A 19192-nucleotide genomic window follows, 5' to 3' on the forward strand; every position below is an offset into this window, starting at 1 on the left:
TGCTCCTCCCTCTGGGTCAGTATTAACATCCTGTCGCTCCTCCCTCTGGGTCAGTATTAACATCCTGTCACTCCTCCCTCTGGGTCAGTATTAACATCCTGTTGCTCCTCCCTCTGGGTCAGTATTAACATCCTGTCGCTCCTCCCTCTGGGTCAGTATTAACATCCTGTCGCTCCTCCCTCTGGGTCAGTATTAACATCCTGTCGCTCCTCCCTCTGGGTCAGTATTAACATCCTGTCGCTCCTCCCTCTGGGTCAGTATTAACATCCTGTCGCTCCTCCCTCTGGGTCAGTATTAACATCCTGTCACTCCTCCCTCTGGGTCAGTATTAACATCCTGTCGCTCCTCCCTCTGGGTCAGTATTAACATCCTGTCGCTCCTCCCTCTGGGTCAGTATTAACATCCTGTTGCTCCTCCCTCTGGGTCAGTATTAACATCCTGTTGCTCCTCCCTCTGGGTCAGTATTAACATCCTGTCACTCCTCCCTCTGGGTCAGTATTAACATCCTGTCGCTCTGACCGTCGCTAACATCGTCTCTTCACAGTCAGTCTTATCGTCGCCAGTCTGGAGGCTCGTCGTCGCAAACAAGGGTTCGAGTCCCAGACCAGACGAGTAGATGACAGAGCACAGATGCCAGTGTCTGGACTGACGGGTAAACGTCGCACTAATGTCTCACTATCGTCTCACTATCGTCTCACTATCGTCTCACTATCGTCTTACTATCATCTCACTATCGTCTCACTATCGTCTCACTATCGTCTCACCATCGTCTCACTATCGTCTCACTATCCTTTCACTATCGTCTCACTATCGTCTCACCATCGTCTCACTATCTTCTCACTATCTTCTCACTATCGTCTCACTATCGTCTCACCATTGTCTCACTATAGTCTCACTATCCTTTCACTATCGTCTCACTATCGTCTCACCATCGTCTCACTATCTTCTCACTATCGTCTCACTATCGTCTCACTATCGTCTCACCATCGTCTCACTATCGTCTCACTAACGTCTCACTAACGTCTCACTAACGTCTCACTAACGTCTCACTAACGTCTCACTAATACCACACTATCCTTTCACTATCGTCTCACTATCGTCTCACTATCGTCTCACCATCGTCTCACTATCGTCTCACTATCGTCTCACCATCGTCTCACTATCGTCTCACTAACATCTCACTATCTTCTCACTATCTTCTCACTATCGTCTCACTATCGTCTCACCATCATCTCACTATCGTCTCACTATCGTCTCACCATCGTCTCACTATCTTCTCACTATCGTCTCACTATCGTCTCACTATCGTCTCACTATCGTCTCACTAACGTCTCACTAACGTCTCACTAACGTCTCACTAACGTCTCACTAACGTCTCACTAATGTCACACTATCCACTATCCTTTCACTATCGTCTCACCATCGTCTCACTATCGTCTCACTATCGTCTCACTATCGTCTCACCATCGTCTCACTATCGTCTCACTAACATCTCACTATCTTCTCACTATCTTCTCACTATCGTCTCACTATCGTCTCACCATCATCTCACTATCGTCTCACTATCGTCTCACCATCGTCTCACTATCGTCTCACTATCGTCTCACTATCGTCTCACTATCGTCTCACTATCGTCTCACTAACGTCTCACTAACGTCTCACTAACGTCTCACTAACGTCTCACTAACGTCTCACTAATGTCACACTATCCACTATCCTTTCACTATCGTCTCACCATCGTCTCACTATCTTCTCACTATCTTCTCACTATCGTCTCACTATCGTCTCACCATCGTCTCACTATCGTCTCACTATCGTCTCACTATCGTCTCACCATCGTCTCACTAACGTCTCACTAACGTCTCACTATCGTCTCACTATCATCTCACTATCGTCTCACTATCGTCTCACTATCGTCTTACTATCGTCTTACTATCATCTCACTATCGTCTCACTATCATCTTACTATTATCTCACTATCGTCTCACTATCGTCTTACTATCATCTCACTATCGTCTCACTATCATCTCACTAACGTCTCACTAATGTCACACTATCCTTTCACTATCGTCTCACTATCGTCTCACCATCGTCTCACTATCTTCTCACTATCTTCTCACTATCGTCTCACTAACGTCTCACTAATGTCACACTATCCTTTCACTATCGTCTCACCATCGTCTCACTATCGTCTCACCATCGTCTCACTATCGTCCCACTATCGTCTCACCATCGTCTTACTAATGTCACACTATCCTTTCACTATCGTCTCACTATCGTCTCACTAACGTCTCACTAATGTCACACTATCCTTTCACTATCGTCTCACTATCGTCTCACTATCGTCTCACCATCGTCTCACTATCGTCCCACTATCGTCTCACCATCGTCTTACTAATGTCACACTATCCTTTCACTATCGTCTCACTATCGTCTCACCATCGTCTCACTATCGTCTCACTATCATCTCACCATCGTCTCACTATCGTCTCACCATCGTCTCACTATCGTCTCACTATCATCTCACCATCGTCTCACTATCGTCTCACCATCGTCTCACCATCGTCTCACCATCGTCTCACTATCGTCTCACTAATGTCACACTATCCTTTCACTATTGTCTCACTAACGTCTCACTAATGTCACACTATCCTTTCACTATCGTCTCACCATCGTCTCACCATCGTCTCACCATCGTCTCACTATCGTCTCACTAATGTCACACTATCCTTTCACTATTGTCTCACTAACGTCTCACTAATGTCACACTATCCTTTCACTATTGTCTCACTAACGTCTCACTAATGTCACACTATCCTTTCACCATCGTCTCACTATCGTCTCACCATCGTCTCACCATCGTCTCACCATCGTCTCACTATCGTCTCACTAATGTCACACTATCCTTTCACTATCGTCTCACTATCGTCTCACTTTCTTCTCACTATCAAGAAACAAGAAAGCTAGATATACTTAAATGTTGTTTTATTGCATTTTATACAACGTTTTTAAACTCTGATATAATGAGACTTTAAAATGATGCTTTTTTCTTTACCTAGTTTTTATATTCAAATAAAAAAAACTACAAAAGAGGACAAAAGTCCTGAAACAGAAACAATATAGTCATATTTAGAGAGTATTAATGAATAAATAGTTTGATTCCACATGACCTCTGACCTCACGAGGGACTCATCCCGATCTCTTGCAATTAACATAAATTAAAAGTTTCATCAAACAAACAGTTGCACTGAAGAAAGATTCTCGTTTGTGACATTCATTCACAGACGTGTTTGGACGAGTGAGCTGTGGTTAAAAGCATTGATTTTAAACCCCTCCTTCTGTGCTCTTCTTCATCCCTCTCTCCTTCTTCTTCATCCCTCTCCCCTTCTTCTTCATCCCTCTCTCCTTCTTCTTCATCCCTCTCTCCTTCTTCTCATCCCTCTCTCCTTCTTCTTCATCCCTCTCTCCTTCTTCTCATCCCTCTCTCCTTCTTCTTCATCCCTCTCTCCTTCTTCTTCATCCCTCTCCCCTTCTTCTTCATCCCTCTCTCCTTCTTCTTCATCCCTCTCTCCTTCTTCTCATCCCTCTCTCCTTCTTCTCATCCCTCTCTCCTTCTTCTTCATCCCTCTCTCCTTCTTCTTCATCCCTCTCTCCTTCTTCTTCATCCCTCTCTCCTTCTTCTTCATCCCTCTCTCCTTCTTCTCATCCCTCTCTCCTCAGCCTCGGAGTGGCAGGGTCATAAACAACCTCTGCGATCCGTCAGTGTGGAGGTCGATGAGAGACGCCGGCTGCAGATCTGGGACCGATCGAGTCCTGGTCTTCGGCGTCTCAGCCTGAGAGACCAGGACCACGTGGACATCCGTCTCTCCAGTGACCGGCATCAGAGAGTCTTCCTGCTCAAAGTACCGAAGGAGTACGACTTGGTGAGAAGATAAAAACACGTCACAGATGGTAAATGTTCGACCTTGTCCTCTGGTTACACCAACATAACCACAGCTGCGTGATTGGAACAGCCCTTGATGGAGTCCTTGACGTGTCTTCAGAGAGAAGTTCATCCTCGACCTTTGACACGTTTGTTAGCCCAGAGAGAACGAATCACCACATCATTCCAACTCTAGTACTACTGCCTGAAAGGTGTTTTATTTTGAAAAACGATGGCATTTCCTCAGGAGTGACGTCACCACGTGACTCTTGACTCGTTCGTTTCACTGAAGTTTACTCGGCCTGAGGAAGCACAAGGGTATTTATGTATTGACCTTTGACCCAGAGACAACACAAGGGTTTAATAAAAAAAACCTTTTGTTTTTTACGTACTGTTTATATATTTATTTACACAGTGTTTATTTATTTATTTTATGTTTATCACAGTAGTTCAATGTTAATGCTTCACATATATACTTGTTACTACACTATCACAACACCAGAGTCAAGTACTGGACAATACTATACATATATACTTGTTACTACACTATCACAACACCAGAGTCAAATACTGGACAATACTACACATATATACTTGTTACTACACTATCACAACACCAGAGTCAAGTACTGGACAATACTACACATATATACTCGTTACTACACTATCACAACACCAGAGTCAAGTACTGGACAATACTACACATATATACTCGTTACTACACTATCACAACACCAGAGTCAAGTACTGGACAATACTACACATATATACTTGTTACTACACTATAACAACACCAGAGTCAAGTACTGGACAATACTACACATATATACTTGTTACTACACTATCACAACACCAGAGTCAAGTACTGGACAATACTACACATATATACTTGTTACTACACTATCACAACACCAGAGTCAAGTACTGGACAATACTACACATATATACTCGTTACTACACTATCACAACACCAGAGTCAAGTACTGGACAATACTAAACATATATACTTGTTACTACACTATAACAACACCAGAGTCAAGTACTGGACAATACTACACATATATACTCGTTACTACACTATCACAACACCAGAGTCAAGTACTGGACAATACTACACATATATACTTGTTACTACACTATCACAACATCAGTCAAGTACTGGACAATACTACACATATATACTTGTTACTACACAATCACTATATATCCTTGTATATCGTACCTTGTATCATGATATCAACAACTCTTGACACACACGTCTACTTAGTGTGTTTTTCAGGTCATTCTATTGTTTTCTACTCTTTACATGTGAAGGTCTGTGAACACTGACATGAAACACTTGCTGTAAAAACACGTTGTTCTCATGGTTCTCGTGGTTCTCATGGTTCTCGTGGTTCTCATGGTTCTCGTGGTTCTCATGGTTCTCATGGTTCTCGTGGTTCGCATGGTTCTCATGGTTCTTGTGGTTCTCGTGGTTCTCGTGGTTCTCGTGGTTCTCGTGGTTCTCGTGGTTCTCGTGGTTCTCGTGGTTCTCGTGGTTCTCATGGTTCTCATGGTTCTCATGGTTCTCGTGGTTCTCATGGTTCTCGTGGTTCTCGTGGTTCTCGTGGTTCTCATGGTTCTCATGGTTCTCATGGTTCTCATGGTTCTCGTGGTTCTCGTGGTTCTCGTGGTTCTCGTGGATCTCGTGGTTCTCGTGGTTCTCTTGGATCTCGTGGTTCTTGTGGTTCTCATGGTTCTCGTGGTTCTCGTGGTTCTCGTGGATCTCGTGGTTCTCGTGGGTCTCGTGGTTCTTGTGGTTCTCGTGGTTCTCGTGGTTCTCATCGGCTTCTCGCGCCCACAGGTGCTGTTTTTCGACGACGAGAACAAGCGAGCTCTGTTCCTCCAGTGTTTGCGTCTGGAGGTGATTGACAGGAGGCAGCAGGTCCGAGTGAAGGAGATGACGGAGAAGGATCTCCTGCAGGAGGCTTTGACCAGAGAGCAGAGAGCGGAGATCGTTGAGACCTTCACACGACAGGCCTTCTCCAAGGTGACGGCTCATCACGTCAGGGTCGACCACGCGTGACGGTAACACCTGGTCTGCTGGTCCAGGTGCTGGAGATCGACAGGTGTGAAGCCGGAGGCTCCAGTTCGGTCCAGAAGACCCGAGAGGTTCTGCAGTGTGAACTGACGGCTCTGGAGTTCGCCGACGTCCTCGGCCTCAAGTCCGACTCCTTGTTCGTGGAGTCCATGTTCGCGCTCGCTGACAAAGACGGCAACGGCTACCTCTCCTTCCAGGAGTTCCTGGACGTGATGGTCATCTTCATGAAAGGTTGACCTCCTTCAAAAATCTTCTTCATCCCGATGCGACCGTGTTCTTCCTCCTCAGGTTCTCCTGAGGAAAAGTCTCAGCTCATGTTCTCCATGAACGACATCGATGGAACTGGTTTCTTGTCAAAGGAGGAATTCGCCAGAATGCTCAGGTTCCATCAAACTAAACATGAACTCATTATATGATACTCATTATATGATAATAATTATATGATAATGTATACATTTATATTTATAGATATATATATATATTGAACTCTTGATTTTGTCTTGAATCAAGCTGTGGTCAATGTTGATGTGGTGAAGTGGAAGTTGTCAGTGTTTCATGGGTCAGGATGAAGGTCATGAAGAAGATCATGATGAAGATAAGGATGAAGATCAGGATGAAGGTCAGGATGAAGGTCAGGATGAAGATCAGGATAAAGATCAGGATGAGTGTCAGGATGAAGGTCAGGATAAAGATCAGGATAAAGATCAGGATGAGTGTCAGGATGAAGGTCAGGATGAAGGTCAGGATGAAGGTCAGGATGAAGGTCAGGATGAGTGTCAGGATGAGTGTCAGGATGAAGGTCAGGATGAAGGTCAGGATGAAGGTCAGGATGAAGATCAGGATGAAGATCAGGATAAAGATCAGGATGAGTGTCAGGATGAAGGTCAGGATAAAGATCAGGATAAAGATCAGGATGAGTGTCAGGATGAAGGTCAGGATGAAGGTCAGGATGAAGGTCAGGATGAAGGTCAGGATGAGTGTCAGGATGAGTGTCAGGATGAAGGTCAGGATGAAGGTCAGGATGAAGGTCAGGATGAAGATCAGGATGAAGGTCAGGATGAAGGTCAGGATGAGTGTCAGGATGAAGGTCAGGATGAAGATCAGGATAAAGATCAGGATGAGTGTCAGGATGAAGGTCAGGATGAAGGTCAGGATGAAGGTCAGGATGAAGATCAGGATAAAGATCAGGATGAGTGTCAGGATGAAGGTCAGGATAAAGATCAGGATGAGTGTCAGGATGAAGGTCAGGATGAAGGTCAGGATGAAGATCAGGATGAAGATCAGGATGAGTGTCAGGATGAAGGTCAGGATGAAGGTCAGGATAAAGATCAGGATGAAGGTCAGGATGAAGATCAGGATAAAGATCAGGATGAGTGTCAGGATGAAGGTCAGGATGAAGATCAGGATGAAGATCAGGATAAAGATCAGGATGAGTGTCAGGATGAAGGTCAGGATGAAGGTCAGGATGAAGGTCAGGATGAAGATCAGGATGAAGGTCAGGATGAAGATCAGGATAAAGATCAGGATAAAGATCAGGATTAAGATCAGGATGAGTGTCAGGATGAAGGTCAGGATGAAGGTCAGGATGAAGGTCAGGATGAAGGTCAGGATGAAGATCAGGATGAAGATCAGGATGAAGATCAGGATGAAGATCAGGATAAAGATCAGGATAAAGGTCAGGATGAAGGTCAGGATGAAGACCAGGATGAAGGTCAGGATGAAGATCAGGATGAAGATCAGTATAAAGATCAGGATAAAGGTCAGGATGAAGGTCAGGATGAAGGTCAGGATGAAGGTCAGGATGAAGATCAGGATAAAGATCAGGATGAAGATCAGGATAAAGATCAGGATAAAGATCAGGATGAGTGTCAGGATGAAGGTCAGGATGAAGGTCAGGATGAAGATCAGGATGAGTGTCAGGATGAAGGTAAGACACACATTTGTTCGGCTCTTGACTAACTTCTCTGAACATTCTCCACATTTGTCAGAAAAGTGTAACCAATACATCTCTGTTGTGTTATTGCCAAACACAGCATGTTGGCGACAAGAGACGTTTGAGATGAATGTTCTTGAAGTTTCTGAAGCCCTTTGATGGTCATACAAGGTCGTTGAGTTGTGACACTACTTTGTATGTTCAGGTCTTTCATGGAAATCTCCAACGGAGCTCTTTCAGCGCGACAGGCTGACGACGCCATCGCAGCCATGATGCAGGCGCTGGACTTCAACGAGAAGATTTCGTGGCAGGATTTTCACTTCCTGCTGCGCGACCACGAGCAGGAGCTTCAGTTCCTGCAACTCAACGTCAAAGGTTGGATGTTGTTTGGCTTCTCTGAGCCGTGGTTGACCTCGCTCTGACCTCAGGGATGGAGAAACATGGAGGGAAACGGTTCAGTCGCGATCAAAGAGTTTCCTTCATCTGTCCATCAAATGGGTCCGACATGATTGACAGTCGCTCCAGACGAGACCTTCGAAGACGCAGAAAGTGAGTCTTCATGTTGTGTTCGCTGCTTCAAGTCTTCCTGACGTCCGTGTGTTCAGAGGAACTTCTCCAGATGTTTACGTGAAGCCCGAGCGTCAGCCGCTGGTCCGACACCCGCTGCAGCAGAAGGTCCAGCAGCTCCAGCGTCTGCTGGAGAACTATCGTCGTCACATCCTGTGCCTGGTGCTGGTCTACGGCGTCACAGCCGGCGTGGCCCTGGAGCGATGTTACTGTGAGTCCAGCCGTGTTCGCTCCCGACTCCGCCTCAACCTCGTCTGCTGCAGACTACGGCGTCCAGGCCGGCGCCTCAGGACTTCCAGGCACGACGGCCGTGGGCATCGTGGTGTCGCGCAGCTCGGCCGCCGCCGCGTCCTTCCTGTTCCCCTTCCTGCTGCTGACCGTGTGTCGCAACCTCATCACTCTGTGCCGGCAGACCTTCCTCAACAAGTTCATCCCGTTTGACGCCGCGCTCGACCTGCACCGCCTCATGGCCATGAGCGCCGGCGTGTTCTCTGGTGGGTGTGCGCGTGACACGCGTGTGTTGTTGTTGTGTGTTGTGAGGTTCAGAGATCAATAATGAGGTTCAGAGATCAATAATGAGGTTCAGAGATCAATAATGAGTTTCAAAGATCAATAATGAGGTTCAGAGATCAATAATGAGGTTCAGAGATCAATAATGAGGTTCAGAGATCAATAATGAGTTTCAAAGATCAATAATGAGGTTCAGAGATCAATAATGAGGTTCAGAGATCAATAATGAGGTTCAGAGATCAATAATGAGTTTCAAAGATCAATAATGAGGTTCAGAGATCAATAATGAGGTTCAGAGATCAATAATGAGTTTCAAAGATCAATAATGAGGTTCAGAGATCAATAATGAGGTTCAGAGATCAATAATGAGTTTCAAAGATCAATAATGAGGTTCAGAGATCAATAATGAGGTTCAAAGATCAATAATGAGTTTCAAAGATCAATAATGAGGTTCAGAGATCAATAATGAGGTTCAGAGATCAATAATGAGGTTCAGAGATCAATAATGAGGTTCAGAGATCAATAATGAGTTTCAAAGATCAATAATGAGGTTCAAAGATCAATAATGAGGTTCAGAGATCAATAATGAGGTTCAAAGATCAATAATGAGGTTCAAAGATCAATAATGAGTTTCAAAGATCAATAATGAGGTTCAGAGATCAATAATGAGGTTCAAAGATCAACAATGAGGTTCAGAGATCAATAATGAGGTTCAAAGATCAATAATGAGGTTCAGAGATCAATAATGAGGTTCAAAGATCAATAATGAGGTTCAGAGATCAATAATGAGGTTCAGAGATCAATAATGAGTTTCAAAGATCAATAATGAGGTTCAAAGATCAATAATGAGGTTCAGAGATCAATAATGAGTTTCAAAGATCAATAATGAGGTTCAGAGATCAATAATGAGGTTCAGAGATCAATAATGAGTTTCAAAGATCAATAATGAGGTTCAAAGATCAATAATGAGGTTCAGAGATCAATAATGAGGTTCAGAGATCAATAATGAGGTTCAAAGATCAATAATGAGGTTCAGAGATCAATAATGAGTTTCAAAGATCAATAATGAGGTTCAAAGATCAATAATGAGTTTCAAAGATCAATAATGAGGTTCAAAGATCAATAATGAGGTTCAGAGATCAATAATGAGTTTCAAAGATCAATAATGAGGTTCAAAGATCAATAATGAGGTTCAAAGATCAATAATGAGTTTCAAAGATCAATAATGAGGTTCAGAGATCAATAATGAGGTTCAGAGATCAATAATGAGTTTCAAAGATCAATAATGAGGTTCAAAGATCAATAATGAGGTTCAGAGATCAATAATGAGTTTCAAAGATCAATAATGAGGTTCAAAGATCAATAATGAGGTTCAGAGATCAATAATGAGGTTCAGAGATCAATAATGAGGTTCAAAGATCAATAATGAGGTTCAGAGATCAATAATGAGTTTCAAAGATCAATAATGAGGTTCAGAGATCAATAATGAGGTTCAGAGATCAATAATGAGTTTCAAAGATCAATAATGAGGTTCAGAGATCAATAATGAGGTTCAGAGATCAATAATGAGGTTCAGAGATCAATAATGAGGTTCAAAGATCAATAATGAGGTTCAGAGATCAATAATGAGGTTCAGAGATCAATAATGAGTTTCAAAGATCAATAATGAGGTTCAAAGATCAATAATGAGGTTCAGAGATCAATAATGAGTTTCAAAGATCAATAATGAGGTTCAGAGATCAATAATGAGGTTCAGAGATCAATAATGAGTTTCAAAGATCAATAATGAGGTTCAAAGATCAATAATGAGGTTCAGAGATCAATAATGAGGTTCAGAGATCAATAATGAGGTTCAAAGATCAATAATGAGGTTCAGAGATCAATAATGAGTTTCAAAGATCAATAATGAGGTTCAAAGATCAATAATGAGTTTCAAAGATCAATAATGAGGTTCAAAGATCAATAATGAGGTTCAAAGATCAATAATGAGTTTCAAAGATCAATAATGAGGTTCAAAGATCAATAATGAGTTTCAAAGATCAATAATGAGGTTCAAAGATCAATAATGAGGTTCAGAGATCAATAATGAGGTTCAGAGATCAATAATGAGTTTCAAAGATCAATAATGAGGTTCAGAGATCAATAATGAGGTTCAGAGATCAATAATGAGTTTCAAAGATCAATAATGAGGTTCAAAGATCAATAATGAGGTTCAGAGATCAATAATGAGGTTCAGAGATCAATAATGAGGTTCAAAGATCAATAATGAGGTTCAGAGATCAATAATGAGTTTCAAAGATCAATAATGAGTTTCAAAGATCAATAATGAGTTTCAGAGATCAATAATGAGGTTCAGAGATCAATAATGAGTTTCAAAGATCAATAATGAGGTTCAAAGATCAATAATGAGGTTCAAAGATCAATAATGAGTTTCAAAGATCAATAATGAGGTTCAAAGATCAATAATGAGGTTCAAAGATCAATAATGAGGTTCAAAGATCAATAATGAGTTTCAAAGATCAATAATGAGTTTCAAAGATCAATAATGAGGTTCAAAGATCAATAATGAGTTTCAAAGATCAATAATGAGGTTCAAAGATCAATAATGAGGTTCAAAGATCAATAATGAGGTTCAAAGATCAATAATGAGGTTCAAAGATCAATAATGAGTTTCAAAGATCAATAATGAGGTTCAGAGATCAATAATGAGGTTCAAAGATCAACAATGAGGTTCAGAGATCAATAATGAGGTTCAAAGATCAATAATGAGGTTCAGAGATCAATAATGAGGTTCAAAGATCAATAATGAGGTTCAGAGATCAATAATGAGGTTCAGAGATCAATAATGAGTTTCAAAGATCAATAATGAGGTTCAAAGATCAATAATGAGGTTCAGAGATCAATAATGAGTTTCAAAGATCAATAATGAGGTTCAGAGATCAATAATGAGGTTCAGAGATCAATAATGAGTTTCAAAGATCAATAATGAGGTTCAAAGATCAATAATGAGGTTCAGAGATCAATAATGAGGTTCAGAGATCAATAATGAGGTTCAAAGATCAATAATGAGGTTCAGAGATCAATAATGAGTTTCAAAGATCAATAATGAGGTTCAAAGATCAATAATGAGTTTCAAAGATCAATAATGAGGTTCAAAGATCAATAATGAGGTTCAGAGATCAATAATGAGTTTCAAAGATCAATAATGAGGTTCAAAGATCAATAATGAGGTTCAAAGATCAATAATGAGTTTCAAAGATCAATAATGAGGTTCAGAGATCAATAATGAGGTTCAGAGATCAATAATGAGTTTCAAAGATCAATAATGAGGTTCAAAGATCAATAATGAGGTTCAGAGATCAATAATGAGTTTCAAAGATCAATAATGAGGTTCAAAGATCAATAATGAGGTTCAGAGATCAATAATGAGGTTCAGAGATCAATAATGAGGTTCAAAGATCAATAATGAGGTTCAGAGATCAATAATGAGTTTCAAAGATCAATAATGAGGTTCAGAGATCAATAATGAGGTTCAGAGATCAATAATGAGTTTCAAAGATCAATAATGAGGTTCAGAGATCAATAATGAGGTTCAGAGATCAATAATGAGGTTCAGAGATCAATAATGAGGTTCAAAGATCAATAATGAGGTTCAGAGATCAATAATGAGGTTCAGAGATCAATAATGAGTTTCAAAGATCAATAATGAGGTTCAAAGATCAATAATGAGGTTCAGAGATCAATAATGAGTTTCAAAGATCAATAATGAGGTTCAGAGATCAATAATGAGGTTCAGAGATCAATAATGAGTTTCAAAGATCAATAATGAGGTTCAAAGATCAATAATGAGGTTCAGAGATCAATAATGAGGTTCAGAGATCAATAATGAGGTTCAAAGATCAATAATGAGGTTCAGAGATCAATAATGAGTTTCAAAGATCAATAATGAGGTTCAAAGATCAATAATGAGTTTCAAAGATCAATAATGAGGTTCAAAGATCAATAATGAGGTTCAAAGATCAATAATGAGTTTCAAAGATCAATAATGAGGTTCAAAGATCAATAATGAGGTTCAAAGATCAATAATGAGTTTCAAAGATCAATAATGAGGTTCAAAGATCAATAATGAGGTTCAGAGATCAATAATGAGGTTCAGAGATCAATAATGAGTTTCAAAGATCAATAATGAGGTTCAGAGATCAATAATGAGGTTCAGAGATCAATAATGAGTTTCAAAGATCAATAATGAGGTTCAAAGATCAATAATGAGGTTCAGAGATCAATAATGAGGTTCAGAGATCAATAATGAGGTTCAAAGATCAATAATGAGGTTCAGAGATCAATAATGAGTTTCAAAGATCAATAATGAGTTTCAAAGATCAATAATGAGTTTCAGAGATCAATAATGAGGTTCAGAGATCAATAATGAGTTTCAAAGATCAATAATGAGGTTCAAAGATCAATAATGAGGTTCAAAGATCAATAATGAGTTTCAAAGATCAATAATGAGGTTCAAAGATCAATAATGAGGTTCAAAGATCAATAATGAGGTTCAAAGATCAATAATGAGTTTCAAAGATCAATAATGAGTTTCAAAGATCAATAATGAGGTTCAAAGATCAATAATGAGTTTCAAAGATCAATAATGAGGTTCAAAGATCAATAATGAGGTTCAAAGATCAATAATGAGGTTCAAAGATCAATAATGAGGTTCAAAGATCAATAATGATATGTTTATTATCAACACTTTGTTGTTATTCAAATACACATGTTTGTATTTGTGTTGTTGCTGATGATGTCACTCTGACCTCGTTTGTTTGACCTTCAGTTCTTCACAGTTTGGGTCACGTGGTCAACATCTACATCTTCTCCGTCAGTGACCTCAGCATCCTGTCCTGTCTGTTCCCTCACGTGTTCTTCAACAACGGGTAGAGGCTGTTGTTGTTGTTGATATTATTGTCGTTGATGTTGTCGTTGATGTTGTTGTTATTTTTATTGTTATTGTTGTTGATGTTGTTTTTGTTGTTGTTGATGTTGTTATTGTTGTTGATGTTATTGATGTTGATGTTGTTATTGTTGTTGATGTTGTTATTGTTATTGTTGTTGTTGATGTTGTTGATGTTGTTATTGTTGTTGATGTTGTTATTGTTGTTGATGTTGTTGTTGATGTTGTTGTTGATGTTGTTATTGTTGTTGTTGTTGTTGATGTTGTTATTGTTGTTGATGTTGTTATTGTTATTGTTGTTGATGTTGTTGTTGATGTTGTTATTGTTGTTGATGTTGTTATTGTTGTTGATGTTGTTATTGTTGTTGTTGATGTTGTTGTTATTGTTGTTGATGTTGTTGTTGATGTTGTTATTGTTATTGTTGTTGATGTTGTTGTTGATGTTGTTTTTGTTGATGTTGTTGTTATTGTTGTTGATGTTGTTGTTGTTGATGTTGTTATTGTTGTTGATGTTGTTGATGTTGATGTTGTTATTGTTGTTGATGTTGTTATTGTTGTTGATGTTGTTGATGTTGTTATTGTTGTTGTTGATGTTGTTATTGTTGTTGATGTTGTTATTGTTATTGTTGTTGATGTTGTTGTTGATGTTGTTATTGTTATTGATTTTGTTATTGTTGTTGATGTTGTTATTGTTATTGATGTTGTTATTGTTGTTGATGTTGTTATTGTTGTTGATGTTGTTATTGTTGTTGTTGATGTTGTTGTTATTGTTGTTGATGTTGTTGTTGATGTTGTTATTGTTATTGTTGTTGATGTTGTTTTTGTTGATGTTGTTGTTATTGTTGTTGATGTTTTTGTTGTTGATGTTGTTATTGTTGTTGATGTTGTTGATGTTGATGTTGTTATTGTTGTTGATGTTGTTATTGTTGTTGATGTTGTTGTTGTTGATGTTGTTATTGTTGTTGATGTTGTTGATGTTGATGTTGTTATTGTTGTTGATGTTGTTATTGTTGTTGATGTTGTTGTTGTTGATGTTGTTATTGTTGTTGATGTTGTTATTGTTATTGTTGTTGTTATTGTTGTTGTTGATATTATTGTTATTGGTGTTGTTGTTGTTGATGTTGTTGTTGTTGATGTTGTTATTGTTGTTGATGTTGTTATTGTTATTATTGTTGATGTTGTTGTTGATGTTGTTTTTGTTGTTGTTGATGTTGTTATTGTTGTTGATGTTGTTATTGTTGTTGATATTATTGTTATTGGTGTTGTTGTTGTTGATGTTGTTATTGTTGTTGATGTTGTTGTTGATATTATTGTTATTGGTGTTGTTGTTGTTGATATTATTGTTGTTGTTGTTGATGTTGTTTTTGTTGATGTTGTTGTTGATGTTGATGTTGATGTTGTTGTTGATGTTGATGTTGATGTTGTTGTTGATGTTGATGTTGTTGTTGATGTTGATGTTGATGTTGATGTTGATGTTGTTTTTGATGTTGATGTTGATGTTGATGTTGATGTTGTTGTTGATGTTTTTTGTTTTTGATATTATTGTTGTTGTTGACGTGCTCGTAGGTCGGAGCTGCCTCAGACCTGGACCTGGTGGTTCTTTCAAACGGTTCCAGGTACTGAGCGAGTGTTCTTGTGTCTGCTCTGGTCTCTGAGATGTTTGTTCTTCCAGGAGTGACTGGAGTTCTTCTGCTTCTCACTCTCGCCTTCATCTACGTCTTCGCTTCGCACTATTTCCGCCGCATCAGCTTCCGCGCCTTCTGGATCTCACACCAGCTCTACGGCGCCCTCTACGTTCTGGTCAGTGTTCCTGCCGGCGTGACCTTCAGGACTCACCAGCCGTGGATTGTTTCGACAGACGGTTCTTCACGGAAGCTTCGCTCTCCTTCAAGAACCCACGTTCTACATCTTCCTGGTTCCTCCGGCGCTGCTCTTCCTGCTGGACAAGCTCATCAGTCTGAGCAGGACCAAGCTGGAGATCCCTGTGGTCCGAGCCGAGCTGCTGCCGTCAGGTTCCTCGAGTGATGCCGGTCACGCGTGTGCAGGTGTCACATGTGCTCGTCCTGCAGGTGTGACTCACCTGGAGCTGCAGCGTCCGCGAGGCTTCGTGTATCGTTCTGGTCAGTGGGTCCGCGTGGCCTGCGAGATGTTGGGCGCAGACGAGTTCCATCCCTTCACGCTCACGTCTGCTCCTCACGAGGAGACCCTGAGCCTCCACATCCGGGCCGTGGGTCCCTGGACCAGTCGCCTGCGAGAGCTGTTCACGGAGGAGCGTCTGCTGGAGCTGCAGGACTATCCCAAGGCAGGAGACGTGACTTCCTTCTTCTGCTCTTCACTCATCTTCTGGTTCCTCCTCCAGATCCACCTGGACGGGCCGTTCGGCGACGGCCACCAGGAGTGGAGCGACTACGAGGTGTGTGTGCTGGTGGGAGCAGGCATCGGTGTGACTCCCTTCGCCTCCATCCTGAAGGACCTGGTCTTCAAGTCTTCCATCAGGTCCAAGATCCAGTGCAAGAAGGTGATGAGATCAGATCTTCATCCTCTTTTATTGATTTCAATTTATACAACGCTACAACGTTATTATTGATGATTTATTATTGATAAATTATTATTGATGATTAATTATTGATGATTTATTATTGATTATTGATGATTTATTATTGATGAATTATTATTGATGATTCATTATTGATGATTTATTATTGATGATTTATTATTGATGATTAATTATTGATGATTTATTATTGATTATTGATGATTTATTATTGATGAATTATTATTGATGATTCATTATTGATGATTCATTATTGATGATTTATTATTGATGATTTATTATTGATGATTTTTTATTGATTATTGATGATTTATTATTGATGAATTATTATTGATGATTCATTATTGATGATTTATTATTGATGATTCTATTATTGATGATTTTTTATTGATTATTGATGATTTATTATTGATTAATTATTATTGATGATTCATTATTGATGATTTATTATTGATGATTTATTATTGATTAATTATTATGGATGATTTATTATTGATTATTTCATATTGCTGAATTATTATTGATTATTAATGATGTATTATTGATTATTGATGATTTATTATTGATTAATTATTATGGATGATTTATTATTGATTATTTCATATTGCTGAATTATTATTGATGATTAATGATGTATTATTGATTATTGATGATTTATTATGGATTAATTATTATTGATTATTGATGATTTATTATTTATTATTGCTGATTTATTATTTCTGATTTATTATGGATTATTGCTGATTTATTATTGATTATTGATGAATTATCATTGATGAATTATTATTGATTATTAATTCTGTATTATTGATGATTGATTTATTATGGATTAATTATTATTGATTATTTATTATTGCTGATTTATTATTGATTATCGATGATTTAATATTGATGATTTATTATTGATTATTAATTATGTATTATTGATGATTTATTATTGATGATTTATTATTGATTCATTATTATTGATGATTTATTATTTATTAGTGTTTATCGTAACAAACACAAAAGTTCTATTAAAGATCTGCAGTGAACACTTCAACAAACAAGACTCATATGATTCAGATCAAAGTCCTCATGTGGGTTTCACACCAACAATGATCAATAACTTCAACACGAGGGTCTTGATCATGACCTTCACGTAATAATCAATAACAAGGTGCTCTCAGGTCTACTTCCTGTGGGTGACGAGGACGCAGCGTCAGTTCGAGTGGGTGTCGGACATCATCAGGGAGGTGGAGGCGACGGACGCTCTGGCGCTGGTGTCCGTTCACACCTACATCACGCAGGTGGCGCAGAAGTTCGACCTGAGGACCACGATGCTGGTGAGTTCAGAGGTCGATGTGAATCCAGTCACATGACGCTGGTGTGTGCAGTACGTGTGCGAGCGGCACTTCCAGAAGCTGTGGAAGCGCAGCCTCTTCACCGGCCTGCGCTCCGTCACGCACTTCGGTCGCCCGCCCTTCGCCGCCTTCTTCCGGTCCCTGCAGGAGGTCCACCCCGAGGTCAGTCAAGTCTCCGGGTCTCTGGCCTGGTTCAACCTGTCTGGTCCCTGCAGGTGAGGAGGATCGGCGTCTTCAGCTGTGGACCTCCAGGACTCAGCAAGAACGTGGAGGAAGCCTGTGGACAGATGAACAGGAGAGACCAGAACTTCATCCATCACTTCCAGAACTTCTGAGCTTCAAACGTCCTTCAAAACTAACCTTGTTCTGAAGTTAAATAAATACAGATTTCAACCAAAATAAATGTATTTGTGAAAAAGAAAACATTTATTTCATAAAGATTTGGACTCAAGGTTTTATTTCATCTTTTCATTTGTAAACACAAATGTTCGAACGTCCTGGAGGTTCCTCAGCCAGAGTATCTTCATCTCTAGGTTCATCGAGTGATGACTCACTTTTGATCTGTTTTATCTGCTCACACACACACTAACATCTCTCACACACACACACACACACACACACACACACACACACACACACACTAACATCTCACACACACATGCACACACACACACTAACATCTCACACACACATGCACACACACACACTAACACACACACACACACACTAACACACACACACACACACTAACATCTCACACACACATGCACACACACACACTAACACACACACACACTAACATCTCACACACACACACTAACATCTCTCACACACACACACACACTAACATCTCACACACACACACACTAACACACACACACACACACTAACATCTCTCACACACACACACACACACACTAACATCTCACACACACACACACTAACATCTCTCACACACACACACACACACACACACACACTAACATCTCTCTCACACACACACACACACACTAACATCTCTCACACACACACAGACACACACACACGCACTAACATCTCACACACACACACACACACTAACATCTCACACACACACACACTAACATCTCACACACACACACACACTAACATCACACACACACACACACACACTAACATCTCACACACACACACTAACATCTCTCTCACACACACACTAACATCTCTCTCACACACACACACACACACTAACATCTCTCACACACACACACACACACTAACATCTCTCTCACACACACACACACACTAACATCTCACACACACACACACACACACTAACATCTCTCACACACACACACA

At 39.9% G+C, this 19192-nt stretch overlaps 1 protein-coding gene across 1 annotated transcript in view; it reads left to right on the forward strand.

Moving 5' to 3' along the window:
• The window catches only part of duox (dual oxidase), a 27775-nt gene extending 9586 nt beyond the window's left edge, over positions 1–18189 (forward strand). The window contains exons 15-32 of the mRNA XM_087797175.1: positions 545–652; positions 3721–3923; positions 5766–5951; positions 6014–6233; positions 6291–6384; positions 8141–8310; positions 8364–8484; positions 8541–8713; positions 8766–8996; positions 13841–13940; positions 15524–15573; positions 15630–15757; positions 15816–15969; positions 16027–16259; positions 16317–16475; positions 17681–17836; positions 17888–18016; positions 18070–18189. Coding sequence (XP_087653301.1) covers positions 545–652; positions 3721–3923; positions 5766–5951; positions 6014–6233; positions 6291–6384; positions 8141–8310; positions 8364–8484; positions 8541–8713; positions 8766–8996; positions 13841–13940; positions 15524–15573; positions 15630–15757; positions 15816–15969; positions 16027–16259; positions 16317–16475; positions 17681–17836; positions 17888–18016; positions 18070–18189 — 2735 coding nt within the window. The remainder of the gene's footprint in view (positions 1–544; positions 653–3720; positions 3924–5765; positions 5952–6013; positions 6234–6290; positions 6385–8140; positions 8311–8363; positions 8485–8540; positions 8714–8765; positions 8997–13840; positions 13941–15523; positions 15574–15629; positions 15758–15815; positions 15970–16026; positions 16260–16316; positions 16476–17680; positions 17837–17887; positions 18017–18069) is intronic.
• The last annotated feature ends 1003 nt before the right edge of the window (positions 18190–19192 follow it).

This window comes from Callionymus lyra, chromosome 8 (genome assembly GCF_982586985.1).
Source record: "Callionymus lyra chromosome 8, fCalLyr1.hap1.1, whole genome shotgun sequence".
Classification (NCBI taxonomy): Eukaryota; Metazoa; Chordata; class Actinopteri; order Syngnathiformes; family Callionymidae; genus Callionymus; species Callionymus lyra.